Source organism: Micromys minutus, assembly GCF_963924665.1.
Source record: "Micromys minutus genome assembly, chromosome: 2".
Classification (NCBI taxonomy): Eukaryota; Metazoa; Chordata; class Mammalia; order Rodentia; family Muridae; genus Micromys; species Micromys minutus.
This window is the reverse complement of record NC_137971.1, coordinates 22,015,719-22,036,585: the sequence shown is the minus strand read 5'-3', so window position 1 is coordinate 22,036,585 and position 20,867 is coordinate 22,015,719. Positions and strand designations below refer to the sequence as shown.

At 42.7% G+C, this 20,867-nt stretch overlaps 1 protein-coding gene across 4 annotated transcripts in view; it reads left to right on the top strand.

Annotated features, from left to right (window-relative positions):
* PLCE1 (phospholipase C epsilon 1) overlaps positions 1 to 20,867 on the top strand; it is a 283,791-nt gene that overhangs the window by 221,734 nt on the left and 41,190 nt on the right. For 2 of the 4 annotated variants that reach the window (XM_080913305.1, XM_080913302.1), the window contains exons 9-19: positions 627 to 809; positions 1,879 to 1,996; positions 2,811 to 2,967; positions 5,551 to 5,673; positions 5,762 to 5,898; positions 7,945 to 8,183; positions 9,555 to 9,616; positions 9,699 to 9,864; positions 16,080 to 16,187; positions 17,517 to 17,633; positions 18,799 to 18,957. In XM_080913305.1, the coding sequence (XP_080769431.1) occupies positions 627 to 809; positions 1,879 to 1,996; positions 2,811 to 2,967; positions 5,551 to 5,673; positions 5,762 to 5,898; positions 7,945 to 8,183; positions 9,555 to 9,616; positions 9,699 to 9,864; positions 16,080 to 16,187; positions 17,517 to 17,633; positions 18,799 to 18,957 (1,569 nt within the window). The remainder of the gene's footprint in view (positions 1 to 626; positions 810 to 1,878; positions 1,997 to 2,810; positions 2,968 to 5,550; positions 5,674 to 5,761; positions 5,899 to 7,944; positions 8,184 to 9,554; positions 9,617 to 9,698; positions 9,865 to 16,079; positions 16,188 to 17,516; positions 17,634 to 18,798; positions 18,958 to 20,867) is intronic. The other 2 variants (XM_080913303.1, XM_080913304.1) reach the window with 2 other exon arrangements.

Below are 20,867 nucleotides of genomic sequence, written 5' to 3'. Positions count from 1 at the left end.
TACATACATACATACATAGGATTCTTAAAAGGCTACAGGAAATAGTAAATGGGAATATTTGAGGGAGTACTGAAGGTTGACCCAGAGCCTCATAGATGCTAGACGATTTCCCCAAAATTATTATTTGCAAAGTCTTCAACGATTTCTGGAGTGCCTGTTAGACAAACACTCTACCAACTGAACTACACCCTTAGCCTCTAATTTCCCAAGTCTTAATGAACTTTCCCACAGTGCTAGTTTCTGAATTCCCTCTGAGTATAGGAAGTGTTTTGGGTTTGGTTTGGTTTGGTTTGGTTTGGTTTGGTTTGGTCTGGTCTGGTCTGGTCTAGTCTGGTCTGGTCTGGTCTGGTCTGGTCTGGTCTGGTCTGGTCTGGTCTGGTTTGGTTTGGTTTGGTCTGGTTTGGTTACCCCAGCTGATGTTGAAGTACTTTGATGACCCAGGATGTGATCAGGACAACCGGGACATAATCGAACCCTTAACAGGAAGTTCCTAGAGTCTGAAACAATCACATGGGTAGCCAGATCATGGCTCTGTAGACAGTTGAGCTTATCCCCGTGGGAGTTCACTGGGACCCTTAATATGTATTCCCTGGTGCTGCTTCTGTTCAGCATATGGTTCTTTGCAGGAGGATGGTCGGTATGAAGGCCCAACCTTGGCACATGCTGTGGAGTTGTTTGGTGGTAGGCGATGGAGCACTAGAAACCCCAGCCCTGGGATTTCAGCAAAGAATGCTGAGAAGCCCAGCATGCAAAGAAACAACACCCTGGGCATAAGCACCACCAAGAAAAAGAAGAAAATGCTCATGAGGGTAGAGTAAATTCATTTATTAAGCATCACACCCAGCCTTCTATCCTGACCACCTGGCCTGCCCTGCCATGAACCACCTTAAGTCATCTGAGTTAGGGACAAAAAAAATTGTAAAACAATGGTAACAAGAGCTTGCCACAAACCTCTCAGGTGCCAGGGTCAGTGTCAGGAATCAAGCAAACTCCTAGGAGAAACCGAAGTCCTTAAAAATCTGCATCAGCTTAAACACAGTAAATATGAGCCATCGTTAAGTCACCTCCAAAGTTCTGCATCAGTAAAGAAAATATGGGGCTGAGAGGTGGTCAGTAAGGGCCTAGAGCAGCAGACACATGGTGGGTCTTGAAGTGTGTATAGTTTTCCAAACACACCCCAAAGGAAAGCACCTGCCACAGAGGAGAGAGCAGAGAGGCTTCAAGGTTCTGCTTATTCCTAAAGGTCTCTGTAGGAACTAAAACACAAGTTCTGTGGCAGACAAAGAGAGCTGAAAAGAAACAGGGAGGGTTGTCTCAGGCATGATGGCGCCCTCCCGTAATCCCAGTGTGTCAGAGGTTTAGACAGGAGCACTACAGTAAGTTCAAAGACAGTCTGAGCTACGGAGCAAGACGTGTCTCAAAATAAAATCGGCTGAAAATAAAATGGATCACATTTAGGAAGGCAATATGGCTGGTAAATGCTGTATATGAAACAAATTAAGATAGTCAGCACAGTATATTATTGATTATATAACATATATTTTCATTGTGACATTTGTTTCATAGCTCTCTAAAACATGGGAGGTTCTTGATGGTTTGTGGAACTTTATTGGTTCACATTGTGTCTGTCCCCACGGACTGCAAGGGTGTGCAGCCCTTTTTCAGCCTCCTTTTCTGAGGGCACTCTGCTTCCCAGTGAAGGGCACACTGGGTAAAAATGGCCTGAGGTCACTTAGGCAGCCTTACCGTAGGTCTTTACCGGTCTCACCAGGCAAGACGAGATGAAAGGACACAGGTTAGAAAGCAGAAACCTATCTGAGCGAGGCGTTCTGGGAGAACAGTTGAGTCTGGGAGCCATGGAGAAATTTCTGTTCCCAGGGAGAGAGCGGAGAGGTGACGGACGACGAGATGGCCACCCGCAAGGCCAAGATGTACAGGGAGTGTCGAAGCCGGAGCGGCTCTGATCCTCAAGATGTCAACGAACAAGAAGAGTTGGGTAATGCAGCGTTTGCTTTACTTTTATGGAAAAGTACAGATTTGGCTTTGTGCTATGATTTTAATTTCATATTATAGGAATTCCTTTTTTACTGCTCTTTAAAAAAAAAAAAAACATTCACGTGCACACACATGTGCTGGTGTCTTTAAAGGCCAGAGAGAGCCTTAGATCCCCTGGAGCTGGAGTTACAGGCAGTTGTGATGTGTCTGATGTGGGTATTAGAAATGAAACTAGAGTCTCCTGAAAGAACAGCAAATGTTCTTTCCTTCTGAGCCATCTCTCCAGCTCCTGGTGGGAACTCTTAGGATAATTTCTTTATCTTGGTGAGATTCGAAACCCAAGAGGTATTCCTTTTTTTAAAAAAAAATATTTATTTATTATATTTAAGTACACTACAGCCGTCTTCAGACACACCAGAAGAGGACATCGGATCCCATTACAGATGGTTGTGAGCTACCACATGGTTGCTGGGATTTGAACTCAGGACCTCTGGAAGGGCAGTCAGCACTCTTAACCACTGAGCCATCTCATCATTGAATGGATGTTGGTGCTTTTAAAAATATACCTGATGACAATGACCACATCCATGACCCAGTCATTTATATATTCTTTGCTGTGGCCTTGGGCATATGTGTACTTTTTTAAGTTCCCAGACGATGCTAGCTAGCAGTCAGCTGACACCCACCAGATTGGCCCGCTCATTGAAGTCTTTGCGTGCTCCTTGCAGAAAAGTCAGTTGCATCCACTGTTTTTGTGACACTTAAGAGAAAGTAGGAGCTAAGTCATCATTTCTCTTTTCCTTTGATCCCTGCAGAGGCCAGTGTCATCACTAACCCTCCCAACCCCCTCCATTCCAGAAGAGCCTACTCTTTGACCACGGCTGGGTCACCCAACTTGGCTACCGGGATGTCTTCTCCCATCAGGCCAGTCTCTTCCCCTGTGCTGTCTTCTTCAAACAAGAGTCCGTCCAGGTGGGGCCTTGACATGATTAAAGAGAGGGAATCCCTACGTCACTCCAGCTGTGTGGAAGGGCATGTGCCTCGCTCCCTTTGCACGGTCTGACTCTAGCTCTAACTCACAGTTAAAGTGAAAACCAAAAAAAAAAAAAAATTGAAAATTATTCTGATTTTCCTGCATCTGTAAGCATGGTCTCTCATAGGGCCGTAAACCCTTCTAATAGTTTGAGAGAGTAGCCCTTCCAAGGTCAGAGACAGTAATCAAAAGCTAAGCCATGATTCTCTAAAGCTGCAAGTCTAGCTGACTAGCCACTAACTACCTGTAGGCATTTAATATCAAGTATCAATCATTCAAAATTAAATTAAACTGGAAAGTCAGTTCCTCGGTCACATTGTCAACACACCATGGCCATGGGTGGCTAATGGCTACTGAGTTGAATGCAGCAAACAGGGGACATGTGTGTCCCTACAGCAGGTTCTTTTAGGTAGCGACATGCTGAGGGGAAAGGAACTTGTGTGTGAGCTGCCTGACCTTACTGCTAGTTGTGATCCATGTTAGACTTCCTGACACGTGGTGGAAGTTGTACTTGCCTGGAGACTTAAATGTAACTATTGCAACAAATAGTGTTCATCTCACCCCCAAGCTGGGACTGTTGCAAATGGTGGTGCAAGAACCCTAGGCATTAAAAACACAACATGACCTGTCTTTGCTCTTGGTAGCAGAACATGCCTTTAATTTCAGCAGGCAAGAGGAGGCAGGAGAATCACTATGAATTGGAAGCTAGTCTGGCCTACAGAGCTAGTTCCAGACTTGCCCACAATGTATGGTGAGACCCTGTCTGAAAAACAACATCAACAAATCAACACTTTCAGAGCAGAAGTAATTATAACATCAAAAGCCACCAAAGGGAGCTGGGTTGCTGCTCTGTACACAACAGTTGAAGAAATGTGGAAAATCAGGCAGAACGCACATAAAGCAGACGTCGTGCCCTGTGCCAGAGGAACAGGTCTCAGCATAGGCTTTGGCAATGTTCATTTCTCCACTCACATGGCCATAGCTACAGATGCGCTCCACAAAGTTTGCTTTTCACATGCTAATGATAGTAACTCTGTAGTAGAAAACTGCTTAAAGGGGAGAATTCTCTACCATGGAGTGATAAAGTTGTACTTTAGTCTTTGTGCATTCAAATCCGAAGTTGGTAAAAAACGGGCCAAAGTCTAGATGAGTCTCCATTTTTCTCTCGCCACTTTTCTGTAGATTCAGATTTATAATAAAACTGAAATCTGAAAACAGTTGGAATCCTTTCTATTTCAGCCTATGCAGAATCCTGGGTATATAAAATAGACAAATCAACCAGATTACGTGTGTTTTCCCTTTATTTCAGTCACTTGTGAGCAAGAAAAGGCAGAATGGAGTGAAGGAGGGAAAATTTTGGACAAGAAACTTAAGTGCAGGACCCAAAATCAAACACCCAGCCCCAGGGGGAGGGACCGGTCCCTCCTGACAAGACAAGTTCTAGCCACAAGGCAGACAGAAGTGGCAGCACTTGAATTGTGTTAAAGGAAAAGAGAGTCTGAGTCCTAAGTATAAAGAGAGAGAGACCAGACCCAGATTGTCTAGAGTCAGAGAGACAGTCCCATAGACAGGAACCAAGGGTGGAATTAAAAATGAGAAAGACAGGAAACGCACCGGTTCAAACACAGTGTGTTTCAATGATAAAGAACTATTTTTATCTTTCTGAACTTGCACCCTAAGCTGCCCACACCATACCCAACTGTAAATTCATCTGTCTGAGATGCCGCCACCCACCCTGAGAGGTGACTGTCAGATCTTAAGACTAAATTATTCTCCAAGAGTGGACAATGGGAGCAAAATTAAAAGTAGACAGCCACCCAGTGTTCTCTGTGCTTTCTTATATATTAACACCGGAAATATCCCCCTCGTACACCACCCAGGGGTGGAGGGAATATAAGCCTTCCTCAAAACAGAAAAAAGTAAAGAAAAAAATAGCCTGTTAACTGATTTGACTGAAAGCCATAGACAAAACAGTCCCTCTACTACTCTGTGAGTGATCCACACAGACAATAAAAAGTGTGGTGAGACAGCCAGCCTGAACGCGATGATATTTTTACGGTGAATGGATTAGGCCTTGGCAGGTGCAGATGGGCTCCAGTGAGGGGCTGGCGCCCTTCCAGTCTTAATATTTTCTGACTCATAGTTTCCATTAACAATAAAAGCTCTTCCCTGTTTTCATTGAAGAGCTAGCTGGTTAAGAAAAGGAAAGAGAAAAACATTTACTTTACGTGTTTCAAACTTGCCTCCTAGGTGTGTTTCCATAACTTAGAACACAGAAGAGAGCATGAATTATTTCCCACAGATTATGAATGAGAAATTTTGGATATCTTTAAAAAAAATGATGTTTCTTCAGACACACTGAGTTTAGGAGATTCCCCCTGATTTATCAATCTGTACTCATAAAGAACTGTTTCCATTAGCGAAGGAATAGTAATCCCAGCATCTTTGTCCCAGTTGAGTAACTGTTGAGGCCGAATGGCTTGGGGCATGTACTTGCCAGTGACGGCCATGTTTCTCTGCAGTGTCTGGAGCAGCAGCAGCTGGCACGGGCGGATCAGAGGAGGAATGAAAGGTTTCCAGAGCGTCATGGTGTCAGACAGTAACATGAGTTTCGTTGAATTTGTGGAGCTGTTCAAATCCTTCAGGTAGGACACAGTCTTTCTTCTCACTCTTTCTCAGGCCCCCACAGTTGGATGGCATCTCTAAATGGGAGGTGTTTTCCCTTCTCCTCAGCATAAGAAGCCGCAAGGACTTGAAGGACATCTTTGACATCTACTCTGTCCCCTGCAATCGGTCTGCCTCTGAGTCAGCCCCACTCTACACCAACCTAACAATCGAAGAAAATACCAGTGACCTTCAGCCTGACCTAGGTTGGTTTAACAACTTATGATTTCCCTTTGAGAGCTTTCTCTAGAAAAGCCAAGGTCGGAGATCCAGTCACGTACACCTTCAGTATGTCATTCATGGTGTTCCTGTTACCTGGAGCTTGGAGAAACTGAGAATGGGGTCCACAGTCATTTGGTGTTGAAGGGTAGGCAGGTCTCGTGGGAAATCCATCACATACAGTCTTTTGGCACCTAGTTAAAATTGGGGTGTTTAATTAAGAATGTTCCAGTCACCCTAACCACCTAGCACCCTTTCCCAACCGTTTTTAAGTGTCCATGGATTGTGTCTTAATTGAGAAATACCAGTATCTCTCTTACCTATAGGTAAGTGCTCGATCAGGCCCAGGTAGTGATTGTCTGTGCTTTGTCAAGGGGAGTCTTTGGTGACCTCAACAGAGTGTTCCTGGCTGAAGATCCACGTCGTTTTTCCTTCACCTGAATGTTTCCTTCTACTCTACTTTTACCATTTTAGTCATCTGTGAACTTTAAGCCTGTTGTTTTTCTCCTTAATTCCTGATCTAACTGTAAACACAAAAGGAAGGACACACACACACACACACACACACACACACACACACACACGCACGCACTCGCTTGTAAGTTTTTGGAAAATGAGCAGACATCACAGTTTCCATACACTGGCCCCTTGCACACATGTGTAGATGTCTGCCCACACAAGCTTTGACTGTGTTAGTAAAGTACATTTATTACAATTCAGTCACTATCAAAACCTATTGGTAACTGGAGTCCATGGTTTTCCTTTGAGTTGCATGTTCCGTGAGTTCTATAGACAGATATGTAAACACCCCTACACTAGGCAAAACAGCTTTGCTGCCTTGAAAATCCCATCTCACCTTTGCCTTTTCCCTCCTTCCGGGTAACCCCTGGGCTGCCACCAACCCTGTTAATGTCACCATTACTGTGTCTTTTGTAGGGTATTGGAATCCTGTAGCCTTTCAGGATGACTCTTCCCTGGCCAATGTGCATCTATAAAGCCCCCCCCCCTTTCTGAAACCTCAATGGCTAATTTATTTTTAAATTGAATATGTTCTGTTATATAGACAAGCTGCTACCAAGATCTGTGTGCATACTTTTGTATGGAGATAGGTTCTGTAACCTTTTGTCTCGGTACCTGAGAATGCTAGATTGTATGGTGAGCCTCTGTTTTTTCTGTAAGATAATGCCGTATTGTCTTCCCAAATGGCTAAAATTGAACCAACCAGATCTGTCAAGTTCCTCTGAATGGGGAGCACTGAGAACACTTCTGGTTCAAGTGCAAAACTGACAAAATTAAATTGAGAACAAACAGAAACTGGCAGTGTGGCGGCTTCTTGCTGAACTGAACATGCTCATAACATAGGGTCTGATGGTTATCCTTTCGTTATGTGCCAAAATAAATTTTAAAATGGTATTGATGCAAAATCAATATACAGGTGTTTATAATTACAGATTTAAGGTGCAGAAACCTTTAAGATTACATTTCTTTTGTCTCTTCTACAGGAAAAACTTAGAAGTAGGTATTCTCAAAAAAAAAAAAAAAAAAAAAAAAAAAAAGCACCCTGGGCTGGAGAGGCTCAGCAGTTAAAAATACTTGTTGCTGCCCTTCTAGAGGACTGAGTTCAGTATCCAGGACCCACATCGAGTGCTCCACAACCCTCTATAGCTTTAGGTCTAGAGGATCTGACACCACTGTACTCACACCTACATACCCACCCCAGCTCCCCCATATACATGTAAATTGTAAAATACTTCTTCTAAATCTAAATTTGGGCTACATGTGATTGTACATACTTTAATGCCAGGCAGAAGCAGATGGATCTCTGTGAGCATCTTTTCAGCTCCTATGTTCATTCATTCGTTCATTCATTTCTTTTGTTTCCTCTTTACTATGGGAAGCCAGGGACTCACACCGGGTTTGGCACCTTATTTGGGCAGATTAGAGCTTCATCGGGGCATTGACTTCATAATACCAATGAACTCTGTCAAAGAGGCTTCTGAATAATCCACAGTCCGTGGGTGGCTGTGTTTCAGATTTGCTGACTAGAAACGTCTCTGACCTGGGGCTGTTCATTAAGAGTAAACAGCAGCTTTCTGACAACCAGAGGCAAATATCTGACGCCATTGCTGCTGCCAGCATCGTGACCAACGGCACCGGGATTGAAAGCACGTCCCTGGGCATCTTTGGCGTCGGCATACTCCAGCTCAACGACTTCCTGGTGAACTGCCAAGGAGAACACTGCACGTATGATGAAATCCTCAGCATCATCCAGGTATCACATGTATGACGTGTATGGTATCACATGTATGATATCACATGTGTGACATGTATGGTATCTCTTGTATGACCAACCTCTGGCTGGTCTAATACTTCGATGTTAAGCATTTTACCCTGTCTATACTTCTTCATATCTGGGGTAGAAATAGAGTTTCTTCTACTGCCAAGTCCACTGGTGTCCTTACATTATGATTAGCATAGGACCCAATGACAATTACAAGGAATTTGGTCCCAATCACTTCTCACTGTTCTACCGCGGACAGGGGTGTAGAATTTCAGTCTGTTACTTACCACGTATTTGTTAGCTCTTGCCCTGCAATCCATGTTCCAAGAGCTGGGACTGTAGCATTGCATAAAGTCTCGTTCTGCACAGCTTACTTTCTGGTGTGTGAGGCAAACAATAAACCGATGTTCACAATTTCAAGGGTGAGCGAGGTAAAAGGCTGAGCCGCAGAGCGGCATTTGGGCAAAGCGCTGAACACATCATTTGGTGCTCTGAGGGAAGAGACTTCTCAGAGAAACATGAGCAGCTAGCTCAAACCCTGGGGCAGGAGTGGACGGGGGTTTTATGAGGGGTATCAAGAAGCAGGCATGATAATCAGAGCCAGGCAGGACTGGCAGATACGGTTTCGGGCATGTGTCCAAGGACCAGCGCATCTAGGACCTTTAGACCGCAGGACGGATGGATGGACAGTCAGAGGGTGACTTCTGTTCTTGTGGAGTTTTAAGCAGGAGGGTACATGATCTATGCTTCAAGAGGCCCCCGTGAGTCCATTTGGCAATGAACTGTGCTGATGAAGGTTGGAGTCAGGTGGGAAGTGGAAACTGTCCCAGGAGCCCTCATAGGGGTGGCAGCTACGAAGAGCAAAACTTTGCTGTGGCAGGGTCACATGCAGCAGAATTAGTTAATCTGCTGATCCATGGATGGGGTAGCTGGGTGACCCTTGGATTTAACCCCTAGAGATGCCAAAACTGAGCATTTACTGTCACTGAGAGTATGTTTGGTGGGGTTGCTCCAAACGAATCATTACATCCCACCTCCCACTGCTGGACGCCAGTCGCCTTTATTATCCTCACCATCACCTGATAAATGCACTGTGCTTTCATAGAAATCACCCTTACTCCTTTCTCTTGCTATCTTTTCTTCCTCTTAAATAAATATGCTTGGTTATAACGCAGGTATAATAAATATTCTCCTTCAGACTAAAAAAACAACATCTCACCACTATGTGACTAAATTAGTTCAAATATTTGGTGTAGATGATTCCTAATGAAAATAGAACCTTTTTTGTTAACTATGTGGTGCTATTTTCTCCTTCTTAGTTTCCTTTTGCCTATAAAATGTCTCTTTTCAAATCCTTTGCAGAAGTTCGAGCCCAGCATCAGCATGTGTCACCAAGGCCTATTGTCATTTGAAGGATTTGCAAGGTAACTACTCGGGCCACCTTTGTCCATCATCAAGAGCACACGGGTGTGCTGACGCAGCCTTAAGAACGTGTGTTTCGCCTAGGTTTCTGATGGATAAAGACAACTTCGCCTCAAAAAATGACGAGTCACAGGAGGACAAGAAAGACCTGCAACTACCCCTCTCCTACTATTACATTGAATCTTCACACAATACCTACCTCACCGGCCACCAGCTCAAGGGGGAGTCCTCTGTAGAGCTCTACAGCCAGGTACAGGGAGTGCCACTGTAGTGTGGCTTTGGGGGAGCAATCTCATCAAGGGAACCCCCAAACATCACCGAACACATGGCCCCAGACTCCTGTGAAGAACTTGTAAAGTATGGCCTGAAATATGCAGAACTATCAAGTGTGGGAAAAATAGCCTACACACACAGCGGTTGTTTTCTTCATTTCTCTCTGCCTTTTTGATTGTTTGCTTTCCCCTCAATCTATACTTGTAGGCAAAGAAAAAGAGAGTGTTTGTTTGAAACTCATAGCTTTTAGATCTTAGTCGGATCTACTCCTACTAAAATTAAGTTTTCCCCTGGGAAAGGCTACCCGATCATCTCACTAAATGCTAAATAAATCAATATATGGTGGTGGGAAATGGTAGAAATGCAGACTTTCTTGCAGAGCTAATCCCCAAAAGCTGTTTGTTTTGTTTTGCTTTGCCATTTGTTGGACAACCAACCCATCCCTATGACGACCAACAAAGGAAAAGCTGCACAGGGTGAAGCCACTTACTTTTCTCCCGGCCGAAATTCATGGGAATGTTTTGGGAAACAGTGGGCTCTTTGGACTGGGAAAAGTACATCCTTTGACCCAACCAGCCAGCTCCCAGTCATTTGCCTGTCTCTCTCTTAGGCTGTATTTACTCAACTCCTACCAGAGATCAGAGAAGAGCCAGGGTAGGTCCAGGCAGTGTAAGTGTGTGGTTTTGTGCTTGTGTGTGAGCACAAGCTAGAAGACTAATTCTATTACAATCGCACATCCCCATCGGTGAAATGCCTTTGTTCTCCAGACTGGTCCATACTCAGGGTAGATTATAACACAGTTTTCCCCAAAGTTTGTTTAGCACGGAATGGACATGGTAGCATAGACCTCTAATCCCAGCACTCAGGAAGCAGAGGTTCAAGTATTTTTCTGAGTTAAAAACCAGCCTGGTCTACAGAGTAAGTTCCACAACATCCATGGCTCTGTTAGACAGAGAAACCCTGTTTTCAAAAACAAACCAAAAAAAAAAACAAACAAACAAACAAACAAAAAAACCTAGAATGTGTTTTTTTAATCTCTGAATTCAGAGAAATTTTTATTAGGAAATGAAAACGTGTCCTCGTAGTAATGATTTTCAAACTAGAACTCTGCCAAGGGCTTTCAGCTGCTTATCCTGAAACAAGTAAGCATCAGCTAGAAGGGGCTTTATCAAGACCCGGTTCTGCTACGGGACTACTGACTGTCCTTTATGGGCTTCACTTAATGGTCACTGATTTCCACAAGGAGCTCCAAAGTAAAAAAAGAAAAAAAAGAAAAGAAAAGAAAGAAAGAAAGAAAGAAAGAAAGAAAGAAAGAAAGAAAGAAAGAAAGAAAGAAAGAAAGAAAGAAAGAAAGAAAAAGAAAAAAAAGTTTGTGAAACTAGTGAGAAAGTTCAGTGAGTTCAGGCACTTGCCTCCAAACCTGTTGACCAAGTTCAATCCCTGGAACCCACGTGGTGGTAAGAGAGAACTCCTCCAAGTTGTCATCATCTGACATCCATACGTGACAAGGCATTCATATGGGGACACACACACACACAAATAAATAAATGTAAATTTAAAAAGTTTAAAATCCATCGTTCCGTAGGAAATAAATATATAATATTTGAATTGGTCTATATATTTTATATGTATATACACATGCACATAGTCATAGTTACACACATACACACACACACACACTGTGTGTTCATTCTTCAGAGAAAAACAATCAAGAACCATTTCTGAGCTTTGATTCCCAAATCATTGCTTGACTTCAAGAATTTTTAAATTCCTTCATGTTCAACCCCAACCAAAGATTATGCCAGCTTTTGACTAAGGTACAGCAGCCCTCACACGGACTCACAGTTGTGATTAAATTGTGGAAGGATCTCATTTGCTTTATTTCTCACCCTTTTATGCTCTCTTGAACTTCTCAGTTACTTCCCAAAGTTTCTCTCCTGAGCAGATGGAAAACAAAACCAAGTCCTGTCCACCTTACCTGGAGTCTCCAGCCCTGGTTTTCATTTTCTACCCTAATACAGAGACACTAGGTTGTATGAACTTTACCAAAGACCTATAGCCCCTATTACCAGTGACTGATCACACAGTTTGGCCAGCTCGTCAGAGGAAGTGGTCACATTTGCAGCTAACATACTGCTTACCTAGCTTCAGGCCAAGGCATAGACAAAGTGGCTGCCAACTGAAACTGATGGGCATGGGATTATAGGCCACAAACGACACCAGGTCACAGGAAGAGCCTGTCTAGAATCTTGCATAAAATACCCTGCACATTCTGCTATGTTTAGTTGCAGAAACTCTAGTGGCTAGGGCATCCCGATAATGGATTACTGTCCCATGGAAATAATTACATGTACTCTCAAGTCACACTGTATCAGCTCAATGGCAGACAGTCAACTCCTTGTCTTGGGGTCACCTTTTCATTGTGTAATAATTTTAAAGACAGTCTACAGACGAGTCTAGGGAAGATGAGATTGCTCCAGACAGACGTTGCAAGGCTGCAATCCACAAAAGTGTGCCGAGAGTCTGGCTTCCAGCCTGAGATCCAGGGTAGTCCATAGATGCTGTCTCATCTGCATCACTGGCAGGTTCTTGCAGCAGTATGCTGAAGAGACTGAGAGATAATATGTCAAAGCTTGTTGGGAGGGGGACACTATAAGTGACCGATGCTATTCCTAAGGAAGACGGGAGCTTATGGACTATTTACTGTCTCTGCTCCAGGTGCGAGTCCAGGCTTACATAGCCAGGCAAATCTTTGACAATTCTTTGCTTCTATTCTTCTTACATGCTACATTTTGATAGCAAGGATGTTTTCTCATTGCAGAATTTGGGTCTTAATGGAAGACGTTGTATCAACATTGGATATTGATTTATATAAATGTTTAGTCACCTTATTAGGGGTCAAGGCTTTAATTCAGCATCTGCACCTCTACAGACATTTCCTTAGAGATTATGCTAACTGCATTTTTTACATTTTTCTTTTATTGAAAATAGATTCTTTTCTCATACAATATATTCTGATTATAGGTTCTCCTTATTCAACTTCTCCAAGTTTCTCCCTTCTTCCCCTCCAGATGTACTTACTTTCTTTCTGTCTCTCATTAGAAAAGAACAGGCTTCTAAGAGATAGCAACCAAACATGACAAAATAAAATATAGTAAGACAAAGCAAAACCTATCATATCAAAGTTGAACACAGCAACTTAACCGGGGGAAAGGAGTCCTAAGAACAGACACAGAGTCAGAGACCCACTCTTCCTCACAGTCAGGAGTCCCATCAAAATGTTAAGCTAATAGCTATAGAATATTCACATAAGTCCTGGTGCAGATGCTTGTAGGCACTGTTCTTCCTGCTTCAGTCTCTGTAAGCTTATGTGTGCCTTGCTTAGTTGACTTAGAGGGCTATGTGTCCTCCATCTTCTCTGGCTCTTACGACCTCTCTTCCATGGATTCCCTGAGCTCTGGTGAAAAGGATTTGATGGACACCTCCCATTTAGACTCTCTCTCCATATAATGTCTGGCTGTGGGTCTGTGCATTTGCTTCCATCTGCTGCCGGAGAAAACCTCCCTGGTGACAACTGGATAAGGCATTGATCTATGAGTATAGCAGAAAATCATTAGAAAAAAAATATTAATTTTTTTAAACCAAATTTTTGTCTGGTTTTCCCCTAGGTCTCTGGACTATCTAGTCTCTAGTTCTTGGCTATCCAAGCAATGTTGGGTGTGAGTTCCTTCTCATGGAGTGGGCCTTAAGTCAAATCAGACACTGGTTGACTACTCCTTCAATTTCCGTGCCATTACCCTAGCATATTCTACAGGCAGGACAGGTTGTAGGTCAAAGGTTTTGTGAGTGGGTTGTATCTATATTTCTCTCTTAGTAGCCTACAGAATACCTTCCCACACCAAAGAGACTAGGACATAGGGTGAGGGCTCTATTTAGATACCAGTTCGATTTCTCCATGTTTAATGAATTGCGTGAATATTGTCCTCCTCAATGAGACCCCACTGTCAGTTTACAGAGCACAACCTTTTGTCTTAGCAATAGCCTGGGTGGTTTGGGGATTTTCATAGGACCCTCTTCAACAAAAACTCAATTGAATGCTGCCTAGTCCTATAGATGGAAACCTTGCCTGGCTTCAAGAGACAGCCAGACTCCATATCCTACATTACTATGAGACCTCGTTAGGATCACCTCCACCCAGTCCATGAAATCTCCACTGCACTGGGTTTCCACACCATGCCTCAAATGCGTTCCCAATCTCAGACATCTCTCCCCACATTCTCTTTCCAACTCTGCCTTGCCCACACCTTATCTCCCATTCCTTTCCCCACCCATCCCCAGTCTGCCCACAAAATCTCTTGGGTATGTACCCAAGGTTTCTGACTATTTTTTCTCCTTTTTTCTTTTTCTTCTTTTTAATTGGATATTTTCTTTACTTACATTTCAAATGTTATCCCCTCTCTCGGTTTCCACTCTGGAATTCCCCTATCTCATTCCCCCTCCCACTGCCTATATGAGAGTGCTCCCCCTCCCACCCACCCATTCCCTCCCACCTCCCTACTCTGGCATTCCCCTACACTGGAGCATCAAGCCTTCACAGGACCAAGGGCCTCTTCTCCCACTGATGCCCTATAAGGCCATCCTCTGCTACTTATACTGCTGGAGCCATGGGTCCCTTCGTGTGTACTCTTTGGTTAGTGGTTTAGTCCCTGGGAGTTCTGGGGGGTCTGGTTGGTTGATATTGCTGTTCTTCCTATGGGGTTGAAAAATCCTTCAGCTCCTTCATTTTTCTAACACCTCCATTGAGGACTGTTCTCAGTCCAGTGGTTGGCTGCAAGTATCTGCCCCTGTATTTTTCAGGCTCTGGCAGAGCCTCTCAGGAGACAGCTGAACTTCTGAACCTGTAAGCCAGCCCCAATTAAATGTTGTCTTTAGTAAGACTTCCATTGATCACGGTTTCTGTTCATAGCAGTAAATCCCTAACTAAGACAGTTTGGATAAGGATTTGTTTATCTTGTTGATTTCCCAAAGGATCAACTGTTTGTTTCATTGACTCTTTGTATTGCTTTCTTTGTATTTTATTGATTTCATCCACCAGTTTGATTATTTCCTGTCATCTACTCCTCTTGGGTATGCTTACTTTTGCTTTGTTCTAGAGCTTTCGGGTGTGCTTTTAAGTTGCTAATATGACTGAGATATCTCCAATTTTTATTTTTGCATAGGTACTTACTTAGTGTTAGGCCCTTTCATCTTTGGACCACCTTCATTGTTTCCCACGAATTTGGGTTATGCTGTGTATTCATTTTTTATTGAATTCTAGGAAGTCTTTAATTTCTTTCTGTCTTGACCTATTTTTCATTCAGTATAGAGTTCTTCAGTTTCTGTTAATTTGCAAATTTTCTGCTGTTTCTGTTGTTGTTGATATCCAGCTTCAATCTATGATGGTCTGATAGAATACAATGAGTTATTTCAATTGTCTTGTATCTGTTCAGACTTGCTTTATGTCCAAGTATGTGAGCAATTTTGAAGAACATCCCATGAGGTGCAGAGTAGAGATTATATTCTTTTGTGTTTGGGTGATGTGTTTTATAAATATCTGTTAGACTCCTGTTAGCTCCAGTATTTTTCTGTTCAGTTTTGTCTGGACAATCTGTCCTTTGGAGAAGGTCTACAGACATCCTACCTGGGTTTCTGGTAGTGTGGCCTGCTGGAGATGCAAGAAAGGATGGAGCCATCAGTGAGGGGAGAAAGGTTAGGAGGAGATGGTTTGTGGGATCCACTGAAGATCGGGAATGGGGTGGAGTTACAGTTCTTACTGTGTTGCTGAGCTAGGGATGAATCAGACTAGGGGACTGTGTCTGGGGTAACACAGAGAGAGTGGCCTGTGTTACCCCAGATGTTCCATGTCAAAGAGTGAAAGACACTTTTAAAAAGAAAAGAAGAAAAATGACATGTTCTTAAACCCATTTTACCTTCAAAAATCCTCATTTCTGGTAAACAATTTTCTTACCTTGATTTGTTCTCTCCATCTCCAAGCTCATATTAATTGTGACCTTTGGCCAAAGTGACACATATCTATATTTTATTTAATATCTATAGCATAAAAGCTGGCTGGTGTTAACTGTGTGCTTGGTTCCGTTTGAGGCTTTATCTCCTGATGCTCATCTGAAATGGCCGCATTCATTGTTCACACAGGTCCTCTTGCAAGGATGCAGAAGCATCGAGCTGGACTGCTGGGATGGAGATGATGGGATGCCCATTATTTATCATGGACATACACTGACAACCAAGATCCCCTTCAAGGTAATGCTTCCCTTCAAGTCACAGGACATTATCCTAAGTACCTTATGTCAGAGGTCCATGCACTAGATCCGGAACACTTCCAGAGTGTTTGCAGTACGCAGTGGCGTGAACCGGCTCATTTTTCTAGGATTTAATCCTAGATCCTTATTCAGCTAAATTTTAAGAACCATTATGTCATGTTAGAACATAATGATATTCTTGCTGTTTATTTTCTCATGGTATAATGATAAGTAAACACAGAGGCTGTTTTCTTCCTAGAGAAATTAAAGGTCATCCATCCTGCTGCCTTTCCTGACAAAGGAAAACATCCTGTGTCATGAGCTAACTAAGTAATCACCATTATAAAGTAGGGAGTACTGGTTCCACCTGGGAAGATAGATTTTCCAGAAGACTGGCCTTATTAGATTTTTTTATAATCTACACAGCTTATTAATTTAGCTATGCAGTTACTCCTCACTCAGAGGGTCTTAAGCCATGCAACATCATTTTTCTCTTAGCTGTGGCTAGGCGCAGAAGGAATATTATTATGTGAGATTATATGAGATAGTAGCTAAAATGTGTTTTTCTTCAATTCATTTTCTATTTATCATTCATAAAACTCTTGTATATTAATGAATGGCTGTGTTTATAGATATGCATTAAAAGATGTGTACCTTTTTTGCTCTAAATATAATACTAACTGTTTGAATATGTCTTGGGCTTTACCATATCACATACTATCACAAAAAACAATGTCATATAGTATTCTTTAATATATACTGATTTTTTCCAGTTTAACTTAGTGACAGCTGTTCCTTGTAGTATGGGAACAAGACTCAATATGAATAGTTTGATGTCTTTATATGAAATAGCCCAGTCTCTTGCTTTAGTTTACAAATACATTTGGCCCTCCTTAGCCATGGGTTCTACATTCATGGACTCAACTATACAACTGTAGGTCCAAAGTGGAGTAAAATTGTGTCCATAGTGAATTTGAATAGACATTTTTTCCCTGTCACTATTTGAAACAATGTGTTCACATTGCACTGGGAATGCTAAGTATCTGGCCGTTATTTGAAGTACAGGGGAAGATAGATGTGTGTAAATGATACATAAATATTATGCCATTTTTATGGAAGATCTGAGCATCATATAGACTGCGGTATCTGCAGAGGTCCTGGAATTAATTTCCCATGAATCTAGAGAGACGCCTGTACTTTTGAAAAGATAAAAACCACTTTATCCAGAGCCTGCTGGATGCAATAGTGTAGAGACTCTGTGTGGCTGAGGCCCAGCCTTCTGACGACTCTGACAAACGTCTGACTCTAAATAGCTGTTTGGGTCTCACAGGAAGTAGTGGAAGCCATCGATCGCAGTGCCTTCATCACCTCCGACCTGCCAATCATCATATCCATCGAGAATCACTGCTCGTTGCCTCAACAACGAAAAATGGCAGACATTTTCAAGGTGAGCTTCATCCAACACACTTATATCTTAGTTGTTGGCGGTATCTAAATGGGGCAGATGTGCACCTCCGTGCAGCTGGACTTTATCCATGAAGCATGCATGTGTTATTAGGGTTCTATAGACCTGAAAAATGTCAAAGCTCAGAGAGCTTTGGATTTTTTTAGGACAGTCCCCCTTTTTGTCTGTAAGGATATAGGTATTGTTTTCTGGTCTCCTGGCCCTTTCCAGGAAGCCTTGAGAGGTAAGGATAGACCAGTACTCCAATACTCCTGATACTACTAGCAGAAATACCTGATGTCACCTGGCAGTTATACATGAAAAAAAACTGAAACTGTTTCAGAGAAAGTCGCATAGCGTTGTGACCCAAACTATACTATTAGCAAGTTAGACCATTCAGAACATTTTCTCTATCAATAGTACACTTCCTTATACAAGGGAAATGTAACGGAGACTGAATAGAGAGATTTCCATAAGACACCCCACCCCCACTCTCCACTGACAGAAGCATTTGTAGAAATACAGTTCTCATGGAAGGAGAGACCACTAACATGGAAATTTTCATATTGCCTTAGCCTACACGTTGGCTTTTTGCTTGTCTTTGCTCTTGTTTATTTAAAAATAACTAGAAATTAAAATTGCCATATTTTTCTATTTATCTTAAGTGATCATCCTGTGCCTACCCTCCGCTCACAACCTCCTTAAGAGAGAGACATTCTGCTTTGGGGACCAGTGTTCATTCTTTATCTATGGTTAGAATCAATGCTCCCTCCCTGTTGCCTCTCATCTTTTCTGTCTGTCCCAGGGTTTCTATGTTCTGTGCTTCTGAATTTACTGGAAATTAAACCATGTTTTACAGAACCTCGGCTGTTCACCAAATCTCTGCTTGCTTTCCTTTAATACATTAGACTCCAGAATGAATTCCTAAAACATCACAGCTGGTTCTCTCCACAGTCTGACCTCGGTCTTCCCCTTTGCCCTCAACACATCCCTTCCTTCCAGCAGGAAACGGCCAGGAGAATAAACAATCTCTTCTTTAGTTCCTTTTCCCGGGATTTCTAAAACAATTCAGCTGAGCTGAGGCGTCCAGTATATGTGAGAAATGTAAATGTATTTATTGAGTAGAGGCAGGAGGCATTGACATTGTGCTTTCCTTTATACTTTGTAGAGTGTGTTTGGAGAAAAACTGGTGGCTAAGTTCTTGTTCGAGACCGATTTCTCAGACGACCCAATGCTTCCCTCACCTGACCAACTTAGAAGGAAAGTGCTTCTTAAAAACAAGAAGCTCAAGGCCCATCAGACGCCCGTCGACATCCTAAAACAAAAGGTACTCCTCTCTGGCTAAGCAGGTTAGGAATATGCCATGGGCTGGGGGACAAAGAAGTTCATGTCATTTGGACTTTTCGGATGACTTGCTGCATGGCCAGGTTCTGAAGACTGATACACTAACTGATACACTGGATGTGGGGATTTCTAACTCATAGACCAATAGATTCCCTCCTCCCACTAACCTGAAGTTTCATTTTGTAAACTGTACGCATGTGGACTGTACCTCCGTGTTTCTAGTTTGTTCCAAGTGGAACAGTGCCTGACTCTTAACTCTTGAGCGGGCCATCAAGGCTGCCAGTCCCATAGTCGGTGGAATAGTTCTCTTTAGGGAGAGCACTTGGGGCCTGGGGTCCAACTGCAACAGCCCTGAGAATGCAGTGTATCATGGAAGAATGACCCCAAAGGGCTTTTTCTCTTCCATCATGCAAGAGTTCTGTGCTCAAGCTCCAGCCTATACTGATGAGTCCAGGATCCTCCGGGAAGTATCTTCAAACTCTTTTGGCTTAAACATCAAGGCTTTTAAAAACTTATATACCTCTCATTTTTTTGTCTCATTTTTTTAAAACAATGATGCCTTGTTATAATGACTTAGGCTTGCTCAGAGCTCTAATTCCCTTACCAAAGGTGTGAGCCACCATGTCCAGATATGCATTTTATATTGGATCATCATTTTTTTTTGAAACAAGTCTTACTGGATACCCCTGACTGACCTTCAACCCACAGCAGTCCTCCTGACTCAGCCTGTTGAGATTTGTATTTCCAAGCCTAGCTGGATCACAAGTTGACACATTTACAGAATATAATTTCTATTGTTTTACTTATTTATATCTATATGCCTACAAATACTACATGCGAAACAGACCGCACTGCTGAAGCAATAGGCCTTACTTCTAGACTTAATTTCTGTCTGAAAGAAAAATATGATTTTTTAAAAAATTCATATAAGCATTGTATTCTCACCCCTATGATGACCATCTTGATTTTGAATTTTTACTTCAATATAGACAGGAGTCAGGAAAAAGTCAGGAAAAAGAGGAGGACTTGACTGTGACCTCAAAGGTACTTTCTAGGTAGATGCAATGGTGTTTCCTCATCTTCTTTACTTCCTCGGGGTTTTCTTTCAGACCCTGCACATTCTTACTTGTCCCTTTCACTTGGCCTCAAGCATCATTCAGAGATGATTAGTGGGTTAGAGTTACATCTTTCTGTATAAGACAGGGATAAACACAGCGAGGAAAGTGGAAGGAGGGAGAAAGGGAGGGAAGGAGGAAGGGAGAGAGGAAGGAAGGGAGGGAGGGAGGGAGGGAGGAAGGGAGGGAGGGAAGTCGCTGTCCTCCTGTTTTCAGGCAAGCCTGATTGTTTAAGTGATACATACACAGAGATGCTAAAGGTCCAGAAGTGGATCTAAAAAGTGTCCAAGGGGGTCCCAGAGAGATGGCTTCGAAGTTTAGAGCACTGGCTGGTCTTCCAGAGAACTCAGGTTCCATTTCTAGCTCCTACACTGCAGCTCACAAGGGGCTGTGCATGTGCTTGTGTATGTGTGTGAATGTGCATTGTGTATGTGCACATGCCTGTGTGTGTCTCTGTATGTGTGTGCATTGTGTGAATATGTATATATGCCTGTGTATACATGAGTGTGTGTGTGTGTGTGTGATAGAGAGAGAGAGAGAGAGAGAGAGAGAGAGAGAGAGAGGCCTTCTACACTGTCTCGTCTGCACACTCCTTCATTCTCCACAGTGTTCTGCTCGGTGCTTTGCTTCCTGACTTCCTGACTTCTGCTCCTTGATCTTAGCTTGACACCTTATTTCTCTACAGTGATACACAGCCTTACTTTTGGGGTTCACTTGTATCTGGAACAACTTTCAGTTTCTTTTGTTTTAATTTTAAAAATTCATATTCTTTCCCCTC